The sequence below is a fragment of the Cryptotermes secundus genome, unplaced genomic scaffold (genome assembly GCF_002891405.2).
Source record: "Cryptotermes secundus unplaced genomic scaffold, Csec_1.0 scaffold967, whole genome shotgun sequence".
NCBI classification, from domain to species: Eukaryota; Metazoa; Arthropoda; class Insecta; order Blattodea; family Kalotermitidae; genus Cryptotermes; species Cryptotermes secundus.
Genome location: NW_019731236.1, coordinates 51,163 through 74,887, shown reverse-complemented (window position 1 = coordinate 74,887; position 23,725 = coordinate 51,163). Strand labels below are relative to the sequence as shown.

At 39.7% G+C, this 23,725-nt stretch overlaps 1 protein-coding gene and 1 long non-coding RNA gene across 2 annotated transcripts in view; one reads left to right on the top strand and one right to left on the bottom strand.

The window, feature by feature from the left end:
- The window catches only part of LOC111866631, a 40,197-nt gene extending 22,084 nt beyond the window's left edge, over positions 1-18,113 (bottom strand). Inside the window, exons 1-3 of the mRNA XM_023855764.2 lie at positions 18,014-18,113; positions 17,030-17,480; positions 4,585-4,711 (exon numbers count right to left, since the gene is read on the bottom strand). Coding sequence (XP_023711532.1) covers positions 4,585-4,711; positions 17,030-17,180 — 278 coding nt within the window. The 5' untranslated portion in view covers positions 17,181-17,480; positions 18,014-18,113. The remainder of the gene's footprint in view (positions 1-4,584; positions 4,712-17,029; positions 17,481-18,013) is intronic.
- Positions 18,114-21,260: 3,147 nt separating this feature from the next.
- LOC111866633 overlaps positions 21,261-23,725 on the top strand; it is a 6,590-nt gene continuing 4,125 nt past the window's right edge. The window contains exons 1-2 of the long non-coding RNA XR_002843182.2: positions 21,261-21,408; positions 21,798-21,896. This is a non-coding gene — a long non-coding RNA (uncharacterized LOC111866633). The remainder of the gene's footprint in view (positions 21,409-21,797; positions 21,897-23,725) is intronic.

The window sequence follows — 23,725 nt, the reverse complement described above, 5'->3', positions numbered from 1 at the left end:
TATCCGGAATGGTCCAAAACAAGAAGAGGCTTCATTGCCACTGCTTTTTCAACTTTACTTTAGAATATGCCATTAGGCAGGTCCAGGAAAACCAAGTTGGACTGAAATTAAATGGGACACATTAGCTGTTGATCTACGCAGATGACGTGAATCTACTGGGTGATAATACATATACCATAAAGAAAAACACAGAACATCAATTAACGATAGTAAGGAGGTTGGTCTAGAATAAACACAGAGAAAACTAAGTACATGTTGCTGTCTCAGTCACCAGAATGCAAGGCAAAATCATGACATAAAGATAGGAAACAGATGTTTTGATAATGTGGCACTGTTCAGATATTTGTGAACAACTATAACAAATCAAAACCTGATTCAAGAGGAAATGAAAAGGAAATTCAATTCAGGTAATACTTGCTACCATTCAGTGCAGAACCTTTCGTCTTCTTGTCCGCTGTCTAAACACATAAAAATTAGAACATACAAAGCCATAATTTTGCCTGTGGTTCTGCATGGGTGTGAAACTTGGTCGCTGCCATTAAGGGAGGAACAGAGTCTGACAAGTGTTTGAGAACAGGGTGCTGAGCAGAATATTTGGATCAAATAGAGATGAAGTTATAGGAGGTTGGAGAAAACTGCATAATGAGAAGCTTCATAACTTGTACTCTTTGCCAAGTACAATTAGAATAATCAAGTCAAGGAGGATGAGATGGGCAGGGCATGTAGCATGCATGGGGGAGCAGAGTAATACGTAGGTCGTACCGAAAGTCATGAGCAACTTTTTTTTTGCATGCAACCTGGGAACAGCAGACGAAACAGAGTACGGTGATAGGTGGAACCAGCTGTTGTGTTAACCTTGAGAGTCTTGTAATGTCAATAGCTTGCATCACGTGATCAGTATCACTCCTAACAAAGTGGTCGACAATATGTCGTTTTGTCAGCGTGCTGTCATCGAATTTCTTGTGAAAGAGGAAATCCTTGCTGCAGAAATTCACCAGTCTTCAGCATGCTTATGGAAGTGTGTGCATGGGTGCGAGCAGTGTTTGAAGATGAGGTGAAACACCAGCATCGAAGATGAGCCTTGGAGCGGTTGTCCTCGAACAACCTCAACTGAACGCAACAAGGAAAGAGTGGATGAGATCATTCAAGATGACAGGCACGTGACTGTGGACACAATAGCCCGAAAACTTGGAATAGGGCACAGTGCACTACAGGAGATGATTGAAAGCTTGGGCTATAGGAAAGTTTGTGATCTCTGGGTCCCGCAGTTATTGACTGAAGACCACAAAGGTCAGCAAAAAGCCATCACCTCAGAACTGCTGCAGAGATATTGACACGAAGGCAATGATTTTTTGCTCTGTATTGTGACAGGTGACAGGTGACGGGCACAGTCTTCTGGGATGCAGAGGGGTTTATTCTGGCCAAATTCCTGGAACCTGGGCAAACCATCAATGCTGCTCATTATATCCAGACACTGCACAAGCTCCTTTGTGCATTGCGCGATAAACGTCCGGGACGAAACATCATCATCCTGCATGACAACGCTTGCCCCCACACCGCTCGTCTCACATTGGAAGCAATTGCAAAGATGAGGTGGGAAGTTCTTCCACACCCCTCCTACAGCTCTGATCTGGCACCCTTCGACTACCATCTTTTTGGATTTGTGAAGGATCAGCTGCATTGTCAACGTTTTGAGACACGGGAGGCAATTCAGAAAGCAGTGCGTCAGCATCTTCAGATGGCTGGAACAGAATTTTACAGAAGGGGAATTTTCAAACTCCCAGAACGCTGGGAGAAATGTGTACAAAGAAGCGGTGATTATGTGGAAAAATAAAGAAAGGTCTGTAGATTGAGGTGGTGTACTTGGTTTGTCAATAATAAAGCATGTTACTTTACAAAAGATTGTTTCTCACAACTTTCAGTACGACCCTCGTACATATACAGGGTATATGTATTTTGGTGGGAAAGCCAGAAGGAAAGAGACCACTAGGAAGACCAAGACATAGGGAGGTAGACAATATTAAAATGGACCTTACAGAAATAGGTCAGGATGGTATGGACTGGATCAATTTGGCTCAGGATTGGGACCAGTGGAGGGATCTTGTGAACATAGTAATGAACCTTCGGGTTCCATAAAATGCTGGGAAGTTCATGAGTAGCAGCAAAATTGAATATGAATTCAGTTTCTCAAGAAGGGCTCATTTCCAAAAGTGACTGTGTGTTAGCAAATTGTTTTAATGACTGTCTACATAGCAATTACATTGTCAATATATCTACAGTTTAATATAACCTACTAATAGCAAATAGAGTATAATATAATATTTATTTTTTCAATATCAGAACATATTTCAAATCTTGAAGTCATCAGTGCTGTTCTATTAACCAGCAGATTTATTAGTACAATCACTAGAAGTTTGCACAAAACGGTATGCTTATCCAAGAAAAATAAGTATGGTATAATGTATATATATACTCGTATGTTATATTGAGGGTTAAGGTTTGTCTGTGACAGCATTCCCTTGTTTTCCAATAAACAGGAATATTTTTCATTATTTAAATATGGATGCATGTGGCCGACACAACTGTTTCGTATCTACAAAGTATGAAGGCTCCATTTAGCCAGGTGTTGTGGTATTTAATACAAACATAATGTACTGCAGAATTATCTGTTAAAAATTAGGATACAATAGGAGTGAACACAATATGAAATGGTAATCATCCAAGAATACAGAATTTAAATCTCCTGGTATAACGGGGCTGGTGACCATATTTTAATCAAAAGACAATGGTAGTAATATTGAAAAATGCATTGTTCAGCCAGCTCGACCATTCACACGTGACACTGTAATAGACAATCAGCAGAGATTAATAAAAAAAAAAAGTAAAGAAGTAAAGCTGTCCCTGTGCCAGGCCGTGGCAGTAAGGTTGTCAGCCTTATGTGCTGGCCGCGCTTTACTCCCCAGGAAAATTATTTAATTACTAGGTGGTTCAAATATGACTGGGACTCATTTAAAAAAAAAAAAAAAAACATAATTGCCAAACACTTACTTGCACATGTCAGTCTTCAACGTACTCCCGTCCGGAGTCAACACATTTTTCCAACTTTCTGGAAGCATCCTGATGCCCCCCCCCAAAGACTTGTGGTTGGCGGTGTATCCACTCCCGAACAGTCTGGAATGACGGCGTCGTTGTCCACAAACCACATGCCTTGCAAGTCTGATTTGAGCCAAATCGGCACTGTACGGCGGATGTGTCAGAAGGTTCCATTTCAATTTCCGAAGGGTTTCCATTGTTGTTTTGGCCGTATGGGGGTGTGGATTTTCTTGAAGGATGGCTACCCGCTTTCCACCTGTCTTCTGCTTGGATCAGATCTTACTCCAAGTTCCTTGATAGTGATGAGCCTATTCTCATGAATAAGCACGTCTGCACGATCAATGTTCGGCTCGGTGATGGATGTTCGCGGCCAACAATCATGCGGTTCATTCTCCATGCGCTCTCTGCCCTCTCTGAAGCACTTACACCACTCAAACACATGGGTTCGTGAGAGTTGGAGTCTGTGGTGAATTTCAGTGGACTAGATGTTTTCTCCAATGAGGAATTTGATCACAATGAGTTGTTCTACGCTCCGTGGTACCTTCTATTCTCGCATCACTCTAGCAACTTCCAGACAGGACCTAACAGGTTCTAACCCTAACAGGAGGGAGGGTGAAGGTTGTGGCTTCAATCTCTCAAGGTCACACGGCTGCTGCGGAGTGTGGCTTGTTTACAAAAAAAATCAGTCCCGGTCATATTTGAACCACCTTGTAATTCCTGGTGCTCATTTCTGTTAGAGGCTGAGTAAACCCAAGGGCCTAGTGCAGCTGGAAGGATTAGGTCAACTGAAAAAAATCCAATGACCTCATCGGGACTTGAACCCGCAACCTTCCGGCTTGTAGCATAGCCCCTCAACCAACTACACTACCGCATGCCCCTCAGCAGAGATTAATGCTCATCCAATTCTACTATTGGGCACTAACCCATTTACATTCATCGTTAACACTGTAATTTTCAAATTCAGTGTGATACAGCTTGATTATGGAACAAAAAAAAAACGAAGGGATACTGCATTAACAGCAGAACTATTCACTGTTCTGCCTGGCTGCATGTGGAAAGATGGCACAAGCTCAGATTAATTATGGTTGATTTAGGGCATTCATTTTTTAGTCATTTGCCTATTTACTTTACATAAATAAAGAAAGTACACTCCTGAGAAAACTACACTGTCTTGTGTATGTGCATCTCCCATTTCAACTTCTGAACTAGTTGACCAATTACTGAATAACTTTCACATTACATTCAATGAATTTTAACACTGAATCTATAACCAAGTTTATGACAGAAATAAAATTACATAAGAGCAATAAACCTGTAAAACTACACATGTATGCATCAGCATGCTTTATGAGTCCTTATCAGAACTCAATTTTATATCGGAAGAAGCTATGCTCAGAAGACAAGGGTAAATAATGATTTACAGAGGAAGTAATTACAGTGATTTTGTGAGCCTATTTGCACTTAAAATAATTTAAGACAAAGCTGACTTACCGAACCATAGTTGTTGCTCTCTGAAGAGCAGTACCCCAACTCTCCACAAATTCATAATTCTTCCGCTTGCTGTACTGGATTACATCATTTGCCAGATAAAAAAGAGTCAAACGATGTTCAATCCTCACTGTACCAAAAAGATATAACATGATAATTAGTAAAACGTTTAACTTCATTAAATAATTACTAAAACTTATGGTTAATTCAACAGGCAATAAGATATATTCATTTTCACCCTATAAAAAAGTTCCGCTTGAATCGAATTTCATTCATGACAATGGACCTATGTGGTTTATATCATTATTGGCTGTCTCTAGTTTCACAAGTAAGAACAGATTCCATATAAGAAAGTGATTGATCTTTACAGATTCTTATAGAGAATAAACATGGTAGAGGTAATTACTTGGCTACAACTTAGCTTCATACACAACCTGTGCTATATTTAAGAACACAGAAGTGTTCCAGATTCAGCGCCCTCCCCATCTTGTACGTGCACGTAACAATATGAAGCTATTCAATTTATTCCGAAAAGAAAAACACAGTGACGAAGAAACAATCACTTATGTCAATAGCATGTATGTATGTATGCAATAAAACACAGTTTTTCTTTTTGCCTTTCAAATCATCACCTAAAATTAAATCTAGATATCCTATCATAATCATTATGAGAACCTTTGTAAACATTTTAATTAAGGTCCTACCAGTGTAAAAATCACACACACACCAACAACAATTTTCTTCAGCATTCCCAAAACCTTCTGTGAATTAATGTCATACTTGTCAGCATTTACATTTACACTTTCTTCTACACATATTTTCACTGTGATGGAGTGGTGTTTGTAACCCCACAATATCCTATAAGTACTACATGTTATACTATCAATTTTCTTTATAATTCTTCCAGTTATGAATTTTCAGTATATTTAACCTCTTCCTTTCTGGCAAACTGAAGGAATTCACTGTGTAAGGAATAGGGAGAACAAATGAACTGACTAACTGAACGATCAACCAACCAACTAATTAACTAATTTAATGGAGCACAGATCTTCTGAAAATTCCAACAGCTGCTCATCTAATAAAAAAATTCCCCATCTTTTATGGAACCCACTTTCATGAGACCCCAATACTGGTCCCTGTCCTGAACCAAATAGAGCCATTTGTTTCCAATCTTTCCTATGCATGCTACATGCCCTACCCATCTCATCTTCCCTGACTCAATTATCATGATAGTACTTGCTGAAGGGAAATAAGTTATAAAGCCCCTTGTTATGCAGTTGTCTCCAGAGTCCCATTATTTACTCCTTCTTGGAACCAAATATTCTCCTGACACCCTGTTCTCAAACACCTTTAATCTACACTCTTCCAATAATCACAACACACTGTCACTCATACATAACAAATAAAATTACAATTCCGTATATTAATCTTTGCATTATTAAGAGAGAAAATGGAAGGAAAAATAATCTGAAGTGAACAGCAGCAAGTATTCACAGAATTTAATATGTTAATTATTTTGTCAATGCAATTTTCTGTCACTTTTCAGAGCTGAATACAAAGTCATACTGAAGCAAACATGTCAAAATTATAATCTTATTCTAAAAAAATCAACTAAGTACAAGGACTGTTCATTTCAAAACTCTGAATGCAAGTAAATGGATAAATTTTCATAAACCCATTTTTTGCTAAGAGCCGATAGTTTTCAAAATGCAACAATTACAACTTAATTTCTGAAACGATTATTTTGGATATTATGGGCTACTGTGCTTTCAAGTAGGTTAATGCGTAACATTAAGTCTTTAATGATAGGTCCAATATTTAGAACTCATTTTTTGGACTACTGGCTAAGTAGTATGCATGAGTCCATCTAAATTCACTTAATATACGTAATGGTTCACTGAAGCAATTTTTCACTGAACTTTTTACTTAATATTGCTACACCAATTAAAACACAAAGAAAAAGATGGATACAGCATGCATTATGCTAGGGGTGAATGTGAAACGGACATGAAGCTATCGTTTGAAAACCCTGAGAGAACAGACCAACCGGGAGGTCTGTCCATACATGACAGAATAATACTGAATTGTATCTTACGAATATGAAATATGAAGATGTGAAACACATATACCTGGCTCAGGTCTTCAAATCTGTACGGTCATTCAGAACATCAATTGCTTGTGTATTTTTTTATTGCTAGTGGGGTGGGACTAAGTCCCTTGTACCGGGGCCACTTCTGGCCTATTGTACCAGCCCCAGATGATAGGTGAGGGTGATTGTGGAGCAATTGGTGGAATGAAGATTGGCAGGTGAAATCGAAGTGCTTGGAGAAAACCTGCCCCAGCGCCACTTTGTCTGCCACAAATCCCATTTGACCAGACCCAGGACGAAACCCGGGCTACCGCGGTGGGAAGCCAGTGACTAACCGCTTGAGCTATGGCGCGGCCTATGGCTTATGTAAGTAACTCAATCTACAATGCTCACTTGAAAGGAAAAGATGATGAGAATGCCCCATACACCAAGAGGCTAAACTGGATTCCACTGCCCATTCTGTCATCTATTTAGGTCCAATACATACACAAATTAGCCCAGAACAATGGACTGTGCATTTTGGCATCCATCAATGTTCAACTTAAAAAACAGATTTATGTCAAGAAATGTTCATTTTTACTTCAGTTGTCATATAACAACATAATTTGCCAGATGTCCAAATTTTTTACACATTCACATCCAAGCAGCAACTAGATATAATGATGTGAAATTTGAGGTTCTCATGGCAGTGACTATGCAGATGTGGACTGACACCATGCAGTCTAGTAGAAGGTTCCCACTGCTTTACAGAAGATCGGTAAATTCCCACCAAACTGCACAGCATCATATCCCAGAAGAAAGATAGATAAATTTTCTGAGGTTCTAAACAAGTAGTTCATGTGAACCAGAACAAATAAGTTTCAAGATAACTTACTCCTTGTGATGATGCCTGGGACATCCTGTTTCACATGTCAATATAAACAGCCATTTCACTATTTCATTTTTGTACAAAATATCATTCTCTAAACAGAAGAAACTGTACAGACTATTGCTTGTCACCAACTGTTACATGCTACTCACACAATGAATCCTCTGCCCAGTGTATTTAAGTTCTGTTACCTTTACTTTCTCATATGTGTAGTAAACATCAAAAATAATGTGATCGATTTTGAGATTCTGATGGATTTACATGAAGCGCCTAGCTTACAAAAAAGTAGTTTTGGTATGTTGTCTGTATGAATGGGTGTACAAATGCCACATCATCACCAGCTGAATGATTTGACAGAATCTATTCATGTTCAGTGCTCAAAAGTTTAAGCACCTTAGGTCAGTGCCTAGTGAATGTGAACATTCCACCTACAAAGCTACGGACCCTCCGGATCAGCCCCAAAACACAAGCTGATAATTTTCTCAAACATGGCTAAAATGACACTGATTAAATTTCAGTAATTTATGAGACAATATCCCTAAATAAAACTTGGTATCTTCAGGGAATAAGTTTTTGTATGCCTGTGTCAAAGTAGTCTGCCACCTGTGAGCTCAGCCATGTCTTGGCACCTTCCATCAACTCCTCATTACTGTTGAAGAACTGTGATTGCAACTAGTTCTTCAGGTAGGTATCCCCGAATCAGTCCTCAGTTGTCCCAACAAAGTCAAAGTCATATTGCGACTGATGGTGTCAGTAAGTCTTGGTATCGAACCCCATCTGGGGCTCATGACCAGATATTAAATATTACCGTTTGACAATTAGTCTTATTTTTGTGGGACGAGAGGACGGGTCTGTCTTTCGCATATGCTGCTGGCCCTTGCCAGCGTGGTCTTTCTCAGGTCCAAGTCCCTTGGAACTCGCAACCATATTTTACTGTCCCAGAATTGAGACTTCCCTTTTTGTTGCCTCCTTCAACTTGCAGGGTCATGGTGGAAGTATTCGACCCCGCCTCCATACACAACACTCCTTTAGGGGCTCTGGGCTGCACATGAGAAACCCAGACCTGCAGTGTGATAAGCAAGTGTGCAGCTTTCATGAGTGGTATCACTTCAGTGACTGAATGAATGCTAAACTGCTGCTGGCCCTCACAAGCACAGTGAAGCTTGCTTTCGATCAATAGGTCGGTTAGATTGCTGCTGGCCTTCACCAGCACACTCATTCCTGGCTTCAGTCTCCTCAAGATCCATGACCCTTCACCAGCACAGTCATTCCTGGCTTCAGTCTCCTCAAGATCCATGACCAAGATTTTTATTCTCTCCTAGACATGTACATGTTTAGAAACACAGCCTCCTCTTTGATGAAAGAGGGGTCAGTCTTTTTGTGTAGGTGCTATCATTGTTGCACTGTAGTTTTGGCACAAGTATATCTGTGGTCACAGTGTCCAGGTGCACCATTTGTAAGTAGAGTCAAAGTTATTTAACAACTGAAAGTCAGATGGCCAGACTGTCTTCATGTCAACCACCCATCTGAGGCCCAAGACCAGATTTTTATTACTGTCAGACAGCTGAGGATTCGCCATTTACAACTGATCCTGGCCACCGCTAGCAGCCATATTTACCGCCTATGAACTCTAGCAACAATTTTTCTTCACGAGTTTTCATACAATTTTTGTAACGGCCATTATACTGTCTTCTTCTGACTCAATCCCATGGAGCTGTCATGATCTGCTGGAATATCACTGTGACTACTTTGAACATGTCCGTCAGAGACAATCTGTTTGCATTACGACCTTGAACCTACTGACTTGGTACGTGTTGTTGGCTGTGCCTCAATGGAGGGGAGCACACATTTCTCCCACTGTGGCAGGGCAGGCCTGTGCAACTGAGGGTGGCTGAGGCTCCTGCTGTTGCTGTGCATTGCTACATAGCACCACTGCAATGGATAGACCTGGGCTCATGTGGCTGGAAGAGAACACCCTTCCCGTTGCAGTCTTGGATGGTCTCTACAACTTTCTCTTTCACATCTCTTCCTTGGCGTGCCTGCAGCCTCAATAGTTAGAGCGATCAGGTTCCTCTCTGCCCACCAACATGCAGTTGTACTGCCATTTTATGGGGCATTCCTTGTGGAGGTGACCGCCACCACACCATATACATTGGGGTGGTTGCTTGCAGTTAGCCCAGACATAGTCAAAGTCAAAGTCACAGCCAAAGTTACATTATAGCCACCAGTAATTCAGTCAGCCAGTCTGTCTTGGTGTCAAGCACCCATCTCGGGCCCAAGACAAGATTTTTATTACTGTCAGACAATTTGGGGTTTGTTAATGTGGGGAGCCCTCTCCAATGAGAAGACAGTCTGTCATTTACAACTGCTGCTTTCCCTGGCCAGCACAGTCACATTTACAGCCTATGAACTCTGGCGGTCATTTTCTTTGTGAGTTTTCATAGTTTTTATGATGGCCATTATTCTGCCTTCTTCTGACTAGGCCCCACTGAGCTCTGTCATGATCTGCTAAGTGCATTCACAGGGTCTCAGAACAGGCCACATAGAAAACACCATTTCCCACAGTTCATCTACTGTCGTGTGTATATTTGTTGCCGCGATACATGTTTATTGAGCCATTATCTGGCAGTGGCCAATTTATTCTGGCCCAATTATTCCAGACTTTCGGCTGCTACATTACATCAGAGAACTGACTAACTCCAGAAATGGCATTGTTGTTAGTTGATTGAAGGTAAATGAGAAATTGTCCTGTGCTCCATTAAGCTCCATGAAGTGCTGGGGAAGCAGAAATACAGCTTGGTACTAGACAGAGGTGAGTGATAAGCTTCATGCACTTTGTATAGGAGGCTTGGTGGGCCCCAGAGCCAGTATGGATGCAGTGGCAAAGGAAGTCATTATACTGAATGAACTATCCCAGCTTTTATATTAATAATTGATATATTCTATAGTTCCCTCAGGAGCATAATTCATCTACAAGTCTTGCAGACCTACTGAAAACTGTTTTAAATTCAGAGTGGTCAGGGAGTTGGCCTGAAGCACCCTAGCCTAAGGTGGCGCTACCACCTCCACACGGCATCAGGCCTGCCTGATTACAGTGGGCATTTCCTCCTCACAAGATGATGGGGTTATATTGCCCGTGCTTGTTTGTGACAACAGAGTCCACCACCTGGTGAGGCTGGTTTGTATTTGCTTCACTTCCACTTGCCCCCCCCCCCCGATTTTATTGCCAACTAGTTAAATCTATACAAGGTACTAATTCACACAACAAGCTGTTCACAAATCATTTTCTTCACTGCTCCATGTGAAACACCAGTACTTAGACATTATTCTTTGCTGCATTTCGGGGGGGGGGGGAAACCTTCAATAGATTCTTAGTGATAATGACAGAAGACATAACATGTTTCAATAGGCCAAGTGGCAAGAACTGTCTTCCACAGTGGATTTTTCAAAGCAACATGACCTAACAGCCGAACATGTGTGCTGAATTGAAACATTCAGTTGCAAAGAAAAAACCTTCATAAAGACATTAAGATAATAATGAATGAAAAAACCTATGGTGTGTTAGAAACAGTCTGGGCCTGCTGCGTAAATCATGCAGAAAATCTACAAGGAACAGATTACTCGACATAAATCAGATACAATAAAATCACAAACATTGTTACACTGCTACTATTTCAAGTGTGCAAGCACTGGCTGTAGTAACTTAAAACTGGCTCTCACCTAACATGAGGAGATATAAAACCTCGACTGATGCTTCACACATGCACACACGCACACACACAGACACACATATATATATATATTGTGGCATGACGCCAAAAAGACGGAATGGTTGAGATCTGGGTTGATTTCCTAGGAAACAAGTGACATTCCCGCTACCATGGCTAGGAATTGGAAAGCATTCATTGCTATACAATGGCTAGCAATCTAACAGTGGAGTTTCCACCGTTACACATGAATTGTTGAGGCAGACAAGTATTCCCGCATTCATTGCATAACAGAGGGCAGAAATAACCCTTCAACAAGGTATTCCCTATTTAGTCCAAGATGCACGTTATAAAAGTCCAACATCAGCCAGTGACCAGCATAGGAGGCCCGTGTGGAGGCGGGTTCGAATACCTCCACCATGACCCTGTGAGTTGCAGAAGGCGACGAAAAGGGAAGTCTCAAATTTGAGACAGTAAGTTATGGTCTCGAGTACCAAGGATCTCATACCCAAGAAAGACTGCACTGGCAAGGACCAGCAGCATATACAAAAGACAGACCCATATTCTCGTCAGAGAGGGTGAAAAAAAAAAAAAAAACCGTAACTGTCCTTTATGCCAAGACGGACTGGCCGACTGACCGTCGGTCATAAAATGAGCCTCAGACTCAGACCAGCAGTTTGTATTTGACCTTAGAACACAAGAGTTCTTACCCGACAAGGGACCAAGAAAAGTTGAGCTCCAAGTAGAACACACTTCACCAATATAACGGAGCAGAAGTGTTGTAACATTAAAGAAGAAACGTCTAAAGGACATTGTAAGTGGAAAATAACTGTAAATGTGAGTGTAAAAGTGACTGTCCAATAAATATTCGTTCAAATCCGAGAACCCAAAAAAATTCTTGTTGCAATGCATAGCAAACACGCGACAATAAATACATATACGTGTATCTTAATAAACTCCGTAACTTGAGCCCACAAGTGAACTATACCAACCGAACGACCGCCGCTTGTCAACGAAGATAGTGCCAACTTTAGCGGATAATTTCGGTTTTCTAGACCGGAGCCGCGATTTCCTTGAAATAGCTCCTCAATTATATTCACGAGGCTGAGTGGACCAGACCCAGTACTTCTCAGAAAATCTGGCAGTGTCGGGAATCGAACCTGGACCTCTGGGTCTGTAGCCAGGAACTCTTGACCACTAGACCACAACTTAAAAATGCTCTAAACAAAATAACATTAATAAAAGTGGAAAACAGAATTTCTTCTGAATGATTTTAATGAAGATGCATCATAGTCATTTACAGGTTTTATACTAAAACTTGTTTTGGAAGATGATCACTGGGCCAGTGACTGGCAACAGCTCATAGTCATTTTCATTCTTTTGCAGTATCTCACATGGGAGGGTGGAACAAATGGAGGCAGGCATGCACGGAGGACTGGCACTTTGTGATTAGCAACACTGTCATGGAGGAATACTGCACATGCTTGTTGTGAACACTGCATAAGGTGGATTTTGTAGGTCAGAAGCACTGTGAAGTTTTTCGATTTTTTTTTTGCAGTCTTCTCATTTAGTTATCTATTATGCCATTCTACTCTTGTGTTTTATAGAAATGTCTCATGGTTCCATGTGAAGACTTTCTGACAAATTTCACTGCATTAGCACACAAACAGATACAGCAAAGGTTCTGTCGCAACAATGTAAGCTACTTATCAATGGGCTTCGCAAGGACTGGTGATTCAAGCTGTCCTATTCCATTGTGTCCTGTCTGTGACAAACGACTTACAAATGCACCAACGGCTCCAAAAAATTAAAGACATTTAAATTCAAATTGCAGCCACATGACCAGTAAAAGTGCTATTTTTAAACAGCTACTGGACACTCAAAACAAACACAACAAAGCTTTTGTTAGTAAAGTCACAGTTGGTGAAAAGGCTCAGGAAGCAAGTTATTTCATAGCAGAACTTACTGCCCAGAAAACGAAATGAAAGTCACATAGTTGGTGACAACCTAATAATGTCAGCATGTAAAATTATGGTGGGTAAAATCCAGTATAAGAAATTGAAAATGCTCCAATTTCAAACAACACGATAAATACACATACTGATGACATGTCACACGATGCTGAAGAGATTTTGTGTGATGACCTGAAAAATAACAGTTTCTCTATCCAGGTTGATGAGTCAACAGACTTCACCAATAAAAGTTATGTTGTAGCAAAGGCACAACAGATCACTGTGGTCACGATGCAAGAGTCAAGAAGGCCCACCCCTTATACATACGTCGTAGCATTTGTTACTTACTTACTTACTTACTTACTCATGGAGCTGAGCCCTTCTGGAGGAGCCGCCAATTCTGCAGCTACTCAAGAATTTCCCAGCATTTTATGGAACCCAAAGGTTCATTACAGCGTTCACAAGAGCCCTCCACTGGTCCCTATCCTGAGCCAGATCTATCCAATCCATACCATCCCATCCTATCTAAGATCCATTCTAATATTGTCCACCCACCTACGCCTTGGTCTTCCCTGTGGTCTCTTTCCTTCTGACTTTCCCACCAATATCCTATACACATTCCTCTCTCCCCCATTTGTGCTACATGACCTGCCCACCTCATCCTCCTTGACTTGATCATTCTAATTATACTTGGAGAAGTGTACAAGTTATGAAGCTCCTCATTATGCAGTTTTCTCCAACCCCCTGTCACTTCACCTCTCTTCGGTCCAAATATTCTCCTCAACACCCTGTTCTCAAACACCCTCAGTCTATGTTCCTCTCTTAATGTCAGAGACCAAGTTTCACGCCCATACAGAACCACAGGCAAAATTATAGTTTTGTATATTCTAATTTTTATGTTTTTGGACAACAGACAAGAAGACAAAAAGTTCTGGACTGAATGGTAGCAAGCATTACCTGAGTTCAATCGCCTCTTAATTTTGTCATAGCATTTGTAAGATTTGTAAATGATGGTGAAATTCGAGAAAATGTTTTTTGTTGCAAGCAGCTGTCTGATACAAACAATTTAATGTCTTGTCTTCATATATGGAAGCAAATGTTCTGTCTTGGGAGATATGTGTAGTAATAGTGCTCCATCAATGGTTGGCTCCATTAAAAAGAAAATCCTGACACTGTCACAACATACTGTTTTACGCATATTTACAGAGAGGTACTGGTTTCAAAAACTCGTGAGAGATGAAATGAAAAACGTTTTGGATGCTACAAAAGTGGTTATCCTTATCAAAGACCAGTTCACTCTAGAATGTTTAAAAAACTGTGTGAAAACCTGGTCAAAAATCACATAAATCTTCAGCTACATACAGAAATCCAGTGGCTTACCAATGGAAGAGTTCTCAACAGGGTGTCTGAGCTGAGAGGTGAACTGCAGGATTACTTCCAAGAAAACAGTATACTAGATTTTGCGAACTGCTTTGAATATGAAAAATGGCTGACAAACTAGCCTACTTAGCAGACATATTTCCTCACATGAACCAACTGAACAAATCTGTGCAAGGTCCTGGAGAAAATGTTTCGACCAAGTGAGAAAAATTCTTGAATTTAAAAGGAAACTGAACCTTTGGAAAAATCGTGTTGTGAAAGGGCATCTTGAAATGTTTCCATTGATGCTGGGGCTTCAGAGTGAAAAAGGATATCAGCAAGTCTCAAGTCTTATTGAAAACCACCTTGAAGAACTACAGAACAAATATTAAACATTATTTTTCCTCCCTTTCAACACAAGCATATGACTGAGTGAGAAATCCTTATTCTGAATCATATTCTCAGCCCAAAAAATTGACTTTAAAAGGGAAGGCCTCTGTGTGCTGCAGTCTGATTGTGCACTCAAAATGAGATATACTGACCTATCCCTGAACAAGTTCTGGATTTCTATGAAAGAAGAGTATCCTTCCATTCACAGGAAAGCAATGAACATACTGCTGCAGTTTTCAACTTCTTATATGTATGAGGACACTTCTTCTTGTTTAACAAGTATCAAGAGCAAAGAAAGAAAATGTCTCATTTCAGTTGATGATGGACTCCGCGTGTGATTATCCAAAGTTTGACCCAGAATTAAGTTTTTATGCAGCAAAACACAAGCACAGGTTTCACATTGAAGAAGTAAATTTCTTTCTTTATTTTATTTCCAAAAATAATACTGTCTTAGATAATATTTTGTTCATATTGCTTTCATTTATGTTACGGTTTTCAGTAACCTTACTATTCGACACTGCCAATAAATCTTAATGTTGTATACAGCACTAATTACATTAAATTCAGTGCTTAATTAGTTAAGAACAGAGACAACTACTGTACTGTACAAGAATGCTATGCATTTCATAACCATAGTAGCGTGACAGCCCCCACCCCAACACCGCCTTAAGAGACAACGCCTGGATTCCAAAAATATATAACTTTCAAGAACCTTAACTTAACTCACAGTTTCACTCATAACAGAGCATGAGTAAATGAGAAACTGCATAACAATGATTTACATGTGTGCTGAAATTGGAATTAAACTTACTGTAACATTTTTACAAGTTATGAGTTATGACTAACATGAAATCAGCCTGATGGGCAAGATCTCCACTATACAACAACCGCCACCTCATATAAATTTGGCATATATCTATAATATGGTGACCAACAGTGTTACTTAAGTTAGAATTATTTGTTTGAAGTCGTCACCTTAAATAAAATTCAAATTCATTTGACGATTATGGGAATTTGATAGGTGAGACTACAATATGTTCTGTCCAGTAACTACTAGTAAACTAGCCTCAAATTCTGTGACCCCCATATGTGTTAACTATATCATAAAAGTTGTTCTGTAACTTCAATGGGATGACAATGCAAACAACAAAATATCAAAATCTGATTTTATCCATATGTTTTAAAAAAATAGAACTTACAGCCTTCAAAAGTAAACCCCCTATAACATTTAAAACTGCAGAATATGAACAAAATCTTGAACAAGCACTAACTTTTAATTATTTAGGTTTTAATGTGGATTCTGACAAAAGGATATCACATAAAACTACATAGGTTTCAGTAAAAATGGTATAATTATTAAGAGCTTAGCCAGCAACATTAGAAAGGGAGGCACTATTTGAATTCTACGATTATGGCAATATCAGCTCTTCTCAATGGCTCCAATTGCTGCACACTGACAAACAACAAAAAGGTAGACTGGAAACTGTACAAATTATCTTCCTGAAACTATGCCAGAATACTGAATGGCCAAACACAGATGCAATGAAAATAGGTGACATGAACTACAAACTTCTGACATAAATTCAAGAATTAAAAATTATCGAACAAAACAGCAACACCTAGGAAGAATGAACCCAGATTTCCTAAACTGTGCTCAGACTACAAACCCAGAAGCACAAAAGACCATCAAGGATGCTCACATAAAAGCTGGAGAGAACATTATTAAATTTACTGTATTAATCTTACATCTTGAAATCAAAATTGGCCTTCTGGAAGAGCCTAAACCATGCCTCTGCCAATGACAATGATGTTTGAGAGTACAAAACTTCAGGCTGTAAAAATGCTACCTCTAATTTTACAGTAACAGTATGATTTAAGGAGCTTCAATGACATTGGCCTCAAACATTTGCACCTAAATAAACGTTATTACATTACCTTTTGTCCCCATTCATACATAGAAAGCCTTAAGAATTAATGTTACTAGCACATGCATCAGATCCAAGCTAACTGTAACCACGAGAAACAGTGATGTTGTGTTCCTATGTGTGAAGGAAAAAATTAGTTAAGCATTAAAAAGACATACCTTTCTTCAGAATACGCAACCAACACGCTACAATCTTCTTGTGATGCTGCCTATGCTGCAAGCACCATGTTGACAAAGACTGTATACTTTCTTGAGAGTCCTTAAGCAACTGCAGTCTCTTCTCAAACTGATGCTCATTAAAAACTGACATTCTGATTTAAAATTCTTAAAATGTCATTCATGCCAGACAATTTCTACCTCTCTATCTAAATCTTAGAAATGCGGCAATAATTGTAACATGATAACGTCATTTAATCCTTCATAAATGCTGTATGTGCCAATAGCTGTTATCAATATCATGTCTTTATAATTTAACGTAACGAGTCTCTTACACCACACAACACTCGAGAGTCGGAAATTGAGTTTTGGCTAACGGTGTCATACAATAACACTTGTGTGAGTGACACAAGACACGTTACTCCTCAATCACAAGAGTAATCTTGTCAGCAGCCTGAAATATGGTTAATACCACAATCATAAATATACTCCAATGCGTTAAATTGCAATGATAAATGCAAATTCATACTGTACTGCTTTCATGTCCTACTGTGCTGAAAACAAATGCCAAAACTCATTTCTTCACTGTTTCAAAACTTTAACATACCAGTCACCACTCTCAATTTTCTTTATACCCACAAAATAAACATCGCTAACAACACTGCCGCCACTGCAATGCTAAGGCCGCTCATCTATGACGCTTTCCAGCAAACACGAATTAACGCATATGCAAACACTTTGTAAATTACATCAAAATCTATTCACTCATTTCTTCTCATACAACGGTGACTTACAAGTGAAAATCACGCACAATTCGCCAGTGTAATGAGAAGTACGAATTCGTTTACTAACATGCCAAATATTTTGTTATCCGCCATATTAAACCCGGGAGGTTTCATAAAGCAAGTACGGGACCACTAACCACTAAGAATAAGCCCAAATATTATATTTTCGGCATAAGCATAAAACCACTGCTAATTAATATACCGATAATTTTACTGGGTTTAAGGACAAGAAGAAGAATCAATATTTTCTATTTGTTTTAAACGACTTCAATTGTGAACATGATAGATGGCAGAACTATAACTAGAATCGACCAGAATAGTAGTTATCCTTTATATCGACAGAGCCCTTCACACTGGTCACGTCGAGTACACGATGTCAAACATCCTGCACACATCACACTAGTTGCCACGGATTACGAAAAGCGACTACGCGACCTCGTACTGGGACTGGAGCGGATTGGAGCGATTGGAGAGTCGTGAGACAGTGAAACATGACCACGAGCTGCATGAATCCTGAAGGATTCGGAACCAAGAATCACTGTGCTAGCGAGAACCAGCAGCAGTATACCTCACCGACAGAACCCAGTTCGAGGCCGCAGGTCAGCCCCCACTAGTGGGGGAGTGACCTGCAGTAGTCAGACCCTTCTTTTTGCTGTAGAGATGACCTTGAATACAAAAAATATGATCATGGTTCCTGGTGGGACCCGAAACCAACTGTGCTGGTGAGGACCAGTGGCGATTAAACCGACATAATGCTTCGCAATACGTTTCATGAAACTTGTATATTATCTGAGTGGAACACTTAGGAGCACACATGCCCTGATATATTGCCTGACGTCTTTCTGATATTAATTTGTGCTTGAAGTTTTGCAGCCTGTTTCTGTTTACAAATAAAAGAGAAGGGGGTTATTGTCATTCAAACAAATGTTCGTCTATGTGATGGCAATCCCATAATTTTTATTAATTTGTTCGCTGCACGGTGGTAGAAGACAACAGTAGGTCTCCTGTTGTGATACTTTCTCTTGAGGCTTTTGAGGGGGCATACACTAATCATTCGGATGTGGATCCAGAAACACTCAGGTCCATTGATAGAAATATCACTGAATTTTTTTAGATTCGCATCCTCGTTTTAGGGTGAGGGCACACCAAGGTAGAAACCACTACGCAACCGCAATGTGTGAGTAGTGTCGCATATGTATTCCAAGCAGGAAACTGGTTTCCAGATTAGCAGGCGCACACTGAGGAAACTTATGTTTGAGTAGTTACATCATCGTATGTTCGTCCGACGTAATGCATGATTGTATTTATTAATTTTGTGCTCTTACCTTCTACAATGGAAAATAATAATTCTGATTCTGTTATAATATGGTGGTAATTTAAAGCGGTGGAGAAGACGCGAGAAGAGAGGACGACGACGACCATCGGGAAAATATTGGGACGTTAATTAGTTTGTTTTAATTAAGGTCAATTTGTTTTAATCCGGAAATATCGCGTTCATACGCGACACGAAATGTCATACAGTTCAACAAATTTAGCGAGATAAAAGATACATGATGATGGCCGTATACAGCCGAACTATGTTACGCGGAAGGAGGGTGGTCGTCGTCCTCACTTCTCATGTCGTCTCCACCGGTCTCAAATACCACCATATTATGACAAGATCAGTATTATTATCTTCCATTACAGAAGGTGAAAGCACGAAATTAAAAAATACAATCATGCATTACGTCGGAAGAACATACCCACTTGGTTAGTTAGTTATTGGAGAGGGTGGGTTTCCCCATGCACTGAGACCTGTATTGGTCCATTGTGCTTCCCTCTATGATTTCTACCAGTCTCTATATGCTACCGGTACTGGTGCTTACCATCAGTCCCGCCCAGCCAGCGAGACCGGCTCTACTAGCTGAGAGGTATCTATAATGCTTCCCCTATCTACCAGAGGTATTAGAGACTGCTGTTGGGTGGGAAACGTCCGTTAATTTGGCTCAGTGACCTCCTTTGGAGATATGAGGTTCTTTTACGTGCCGTAAAGCTACGACACGGGACCCACGGCTTAAAGTCCCTCCCGGAGGACTTGTTCCCTGAATTTTTCCGCCCTTAAAAATTCAACGACCTCCGCCGGGTATTTGAACCCGCGTACTACGAGTCATGAGGTGGGAACGTTACCTCTAGACTACGGAGGCCGCTTACCCATTTAAGATCGCTTAAGATGATGTTAGCAACTAATCAAGCGTTTGGCCGAGGGCACAACAAGGAAACGGACAACCGCAACGCAATTGCGTGTTCCGAGAAATGTTATCAGCCCGAGTTGAGCACTTGTTAGTGAATGGACCAGCGCAAATTGAGGAAACGCAACGCACCTTGCGGGGGGACTGAGAAACTCAATTTCCAGGCAACGGAGCATGCCAGTTTTCTCACAATTGCATTGCTGCGTTGTTTCCTAGTATCAACTGTTCTGTAGGGCACTTCAGTGATTCTTTTCTTTGTTTAGAGGGCACAAGTTGACGGAGTTGCTAATTTTGTTCTTGTGCAACAACTACAACAATTTGGTTCGTACTTTGTGACACAAGTCAGCATTTGGGTTAGCCCTCATTCTTTACAATTATCAGCTGAATTCAATTAATATAACTCCACTGAGAGGAAATTGCACCTGCTGGTGTTAAGAAGTAATCAGCCAGCTGATCTTGCAGGCGCTGTACCCTTGACATTCTTTGCCTTCCATCATCGCCATCATTTTGGTTATAACAAACAATGTAAAGAGAAAACGTCTAGCTGTGGTATTGTATTTGTTTAGAGATCTACAGAATTGGTATATAAATAAAAATAACTTTCCTTGCCTCAGAATAATCAATAGTCTTTCTTCTGCTGACACAGCTGTACGAGAATTTCTATCTTGTCTTCGAATTTGAGGTCCTACAAGATCCACTAATAAAGAAAAAGTTTAAATGCTCATTCTGTAAAATGATTTGAACAGTTCTAGAACCTGCTAAAGTTTTTTCGAAACAATATTAACACCTGAGTTTTAATTGTCGTGAATGAATGGATGAACCCTGTGTTTCCTTTTCTCCTGCCTTCTCCTCTTGTATCGTCTCAACCACTGCCATAACATTACAGGATCATTATTATTATTATTATTATTATCTGACATTGAAGAAAAACAGTGCACGGAATTGGCGGGCAAACACACTCCCATGAGGTGATGTGAGCAACTAAACAAACGTAAGTTTCCTCAGTGTGCGCCTGCCTATCTGGAAACCAGTTGCTGCTTGAAATCGACGACATTTTTCGGAAACTGAGGTGCGTTTCGGTTTCCAACGTCTTTAGTGTGCCCATCGCCCTACAGCATTCTGTTGATTATCCGTTATGTAGTTCATCCATGACATTGATCGGCATGTAATCCGGAAGAACCGGAATGGTGAATGTCACCTACGTAGTCATTGGTGGTAAATATCATTTGTAAATGTTTGGTGATCAGTCGGTATGATGCTCGTTTAAAACAGCGTGTTAGGCGTCAGTTAATTTGGTGTTTGTGAATTTGTGAACGTGAAAGGGCGAAGAAAATGCCTGATAAAGTAGGCTTTTGACTTGCATAAATAGGTATTTATATTATAGATTAAACATTCCAGCTCCGCTGTAGTTATACCAAAACTGAGAAATAGCCAGAACCCAATTTATTTGTTAACTCTGGTTTTATGTTATTTGCTACCAAATACGGATCATAATCATACATATGCGGATTCATTATTAATGATAATACGATAAGAGTCATCACATTAATACGTTAGTGGGTGTTTTGGGTCTGTAGCATGGTAATAATTAAGCAGGGAAATAGTCATGGCGTTTGTTGTATGTCAACCCAGGGACAGGTAGAATAGTATCGTACCATGGGTTAAAGTACATCAAAAGTAGGTGACCAACATTTAGTTTTTTATTCATGAATGGGGTGTACATAAATTATTAATGTCGGTTTTTAAAACAAATTGCAGGTCAATTGCATCGAACAAAATCTTGACATCTCAAGGGGATTGAGAATTTCCTCCTCTAGTGCTTGGTGACTTAGGAAGCACATAGTTATCGCCAGAAAGGTAAATGAAGATAAATTTGCAGGACTCTTCACTCTTCTTTAGTAGTGCTTTCAAATATATTGCCAAAAATCTCATCTTTGTTAGACTTGCATATGAATTGCATAATGAACTTTATATATCACAGAAAAGTATTATATGTAAGTGAAATCACAGAAGAACTATATTTATAATAGTCCTACAAAATACAGTGAAGTACCAGCAATCCAACTTCACACTGGGAGATGAGGACCTGGTATTGTGACCAATTTTGTATGATTTTTCTTTCCCCTTGCAAATTCCATGATGGTACTTCATATTAGGTCACAGCTGCTTCCTTGCGCATCTCTTCTAATTTGTTACTCACTAATTCACCAGTCATCTATCATATGACACTAACATTTTACGTACTGAAAGCACTGTATGTTCGAACTCATACTTTGGTACTACATAATAGATCTAACAGTTGTCTAAATAAAAGATCCATAAAACTTTGTATTTCAGTTAACGTGACATATTTTGGTCCTAAGACCATTATTGAGTGTGTACCTACATAATCATAAGGAAGTTATCATAGATTTTTCATCTCAAATAATTTAAAGTATTATTTGACTTCAGCATTTAATTAAACATTTCTAAGGTAACATTTATTGTTTTAAGTTCGCGGTATTGATCAGTGGAAGGAGTCTATTATTGTACCAGTTCACAAGAAGGGTGATAAAACTGACCATAGTAATTATCGGGGGATATCACTGCTATCAACTTCATATAAAATTTTGTCCAATATTCTTCTTTCAGGGTTAAGTCCATGAAATTATTGGGGATTATCAGTGTGGGTTTCAACGTAACAGATCAACTACAGATCAGATCTTTTGCATTTGTTAAATATTGGAGAAAAAAATGGGAGTACGATGACAGTACATCAGCTATTCATAGACTTAAAGAAAGCCAACGATTCAGTTAGGAGGGAAGTATCGTACAATATTCTGATAGAGTTTGGGATACCCATGAAACTAGTTAGGTTGATTAAAATGTGTTTAAACGAAATGTATAGTAAAGTCTGTGTAGGTAAACATTTGTCTGATAAATTTCCTATCCAGAATGGTCTAAAACAAGGAGATGCTTTATCACCACTCCTTTTCAACTTTGCCTTAGAATATACCATTAGGAAGGTCCAGGGAAACCAGGTGGCACTGAAATTAAACGGGACACATTAGCTGTTGGCCTGTGCCAATGGTGTGAATCTACTGGGTGATAATGTAGATACCATATAGAAAAAACACACAAACTTTAATTCACGCAAGTAAAGAGGTTGGTCTAAAAGTAAACACTGAGAAAACTAAGTATATGTTGCTCTCTCATGACCAAAATGCAGGGCAAAATCATAACATAACAATAGAAAACAGATATTTTGCAAATGTGGCACAGTTCAGATATTTGGGAACAACAGTAACAAATCAAAATCTGATTCAGGAGGAAATTAAGAGGCGATTGAACTCAGGTAATGCTTGTTACCATTCAGTCCAGAACCTTTTGTCTTCTTGTCTGTTGTCCAAAAATATAAAAATTAGAATATACAAAACTATAATTTTGCCTGTGGTTCTGTATGGGTGTGAAACTTGGTCTCTGACATTAAGGGAGGAACATAGACTGAGGGTGTTTGAGAACAGGGTGTTGAGGAAAATATTTGGACCAAAGAGAGATGAAATCACAGGAGGTTGGAGAAAACAGCATAATGAGGAGCTTCATAACTTGTACTCTTCTCCAAGTATAATTAGAATGATCAAGTCAAGGAGGATGAGGTGGGCAGGTCATTTAGCACGAATGGGGGAGACAAGGAATGCGTACAGGAT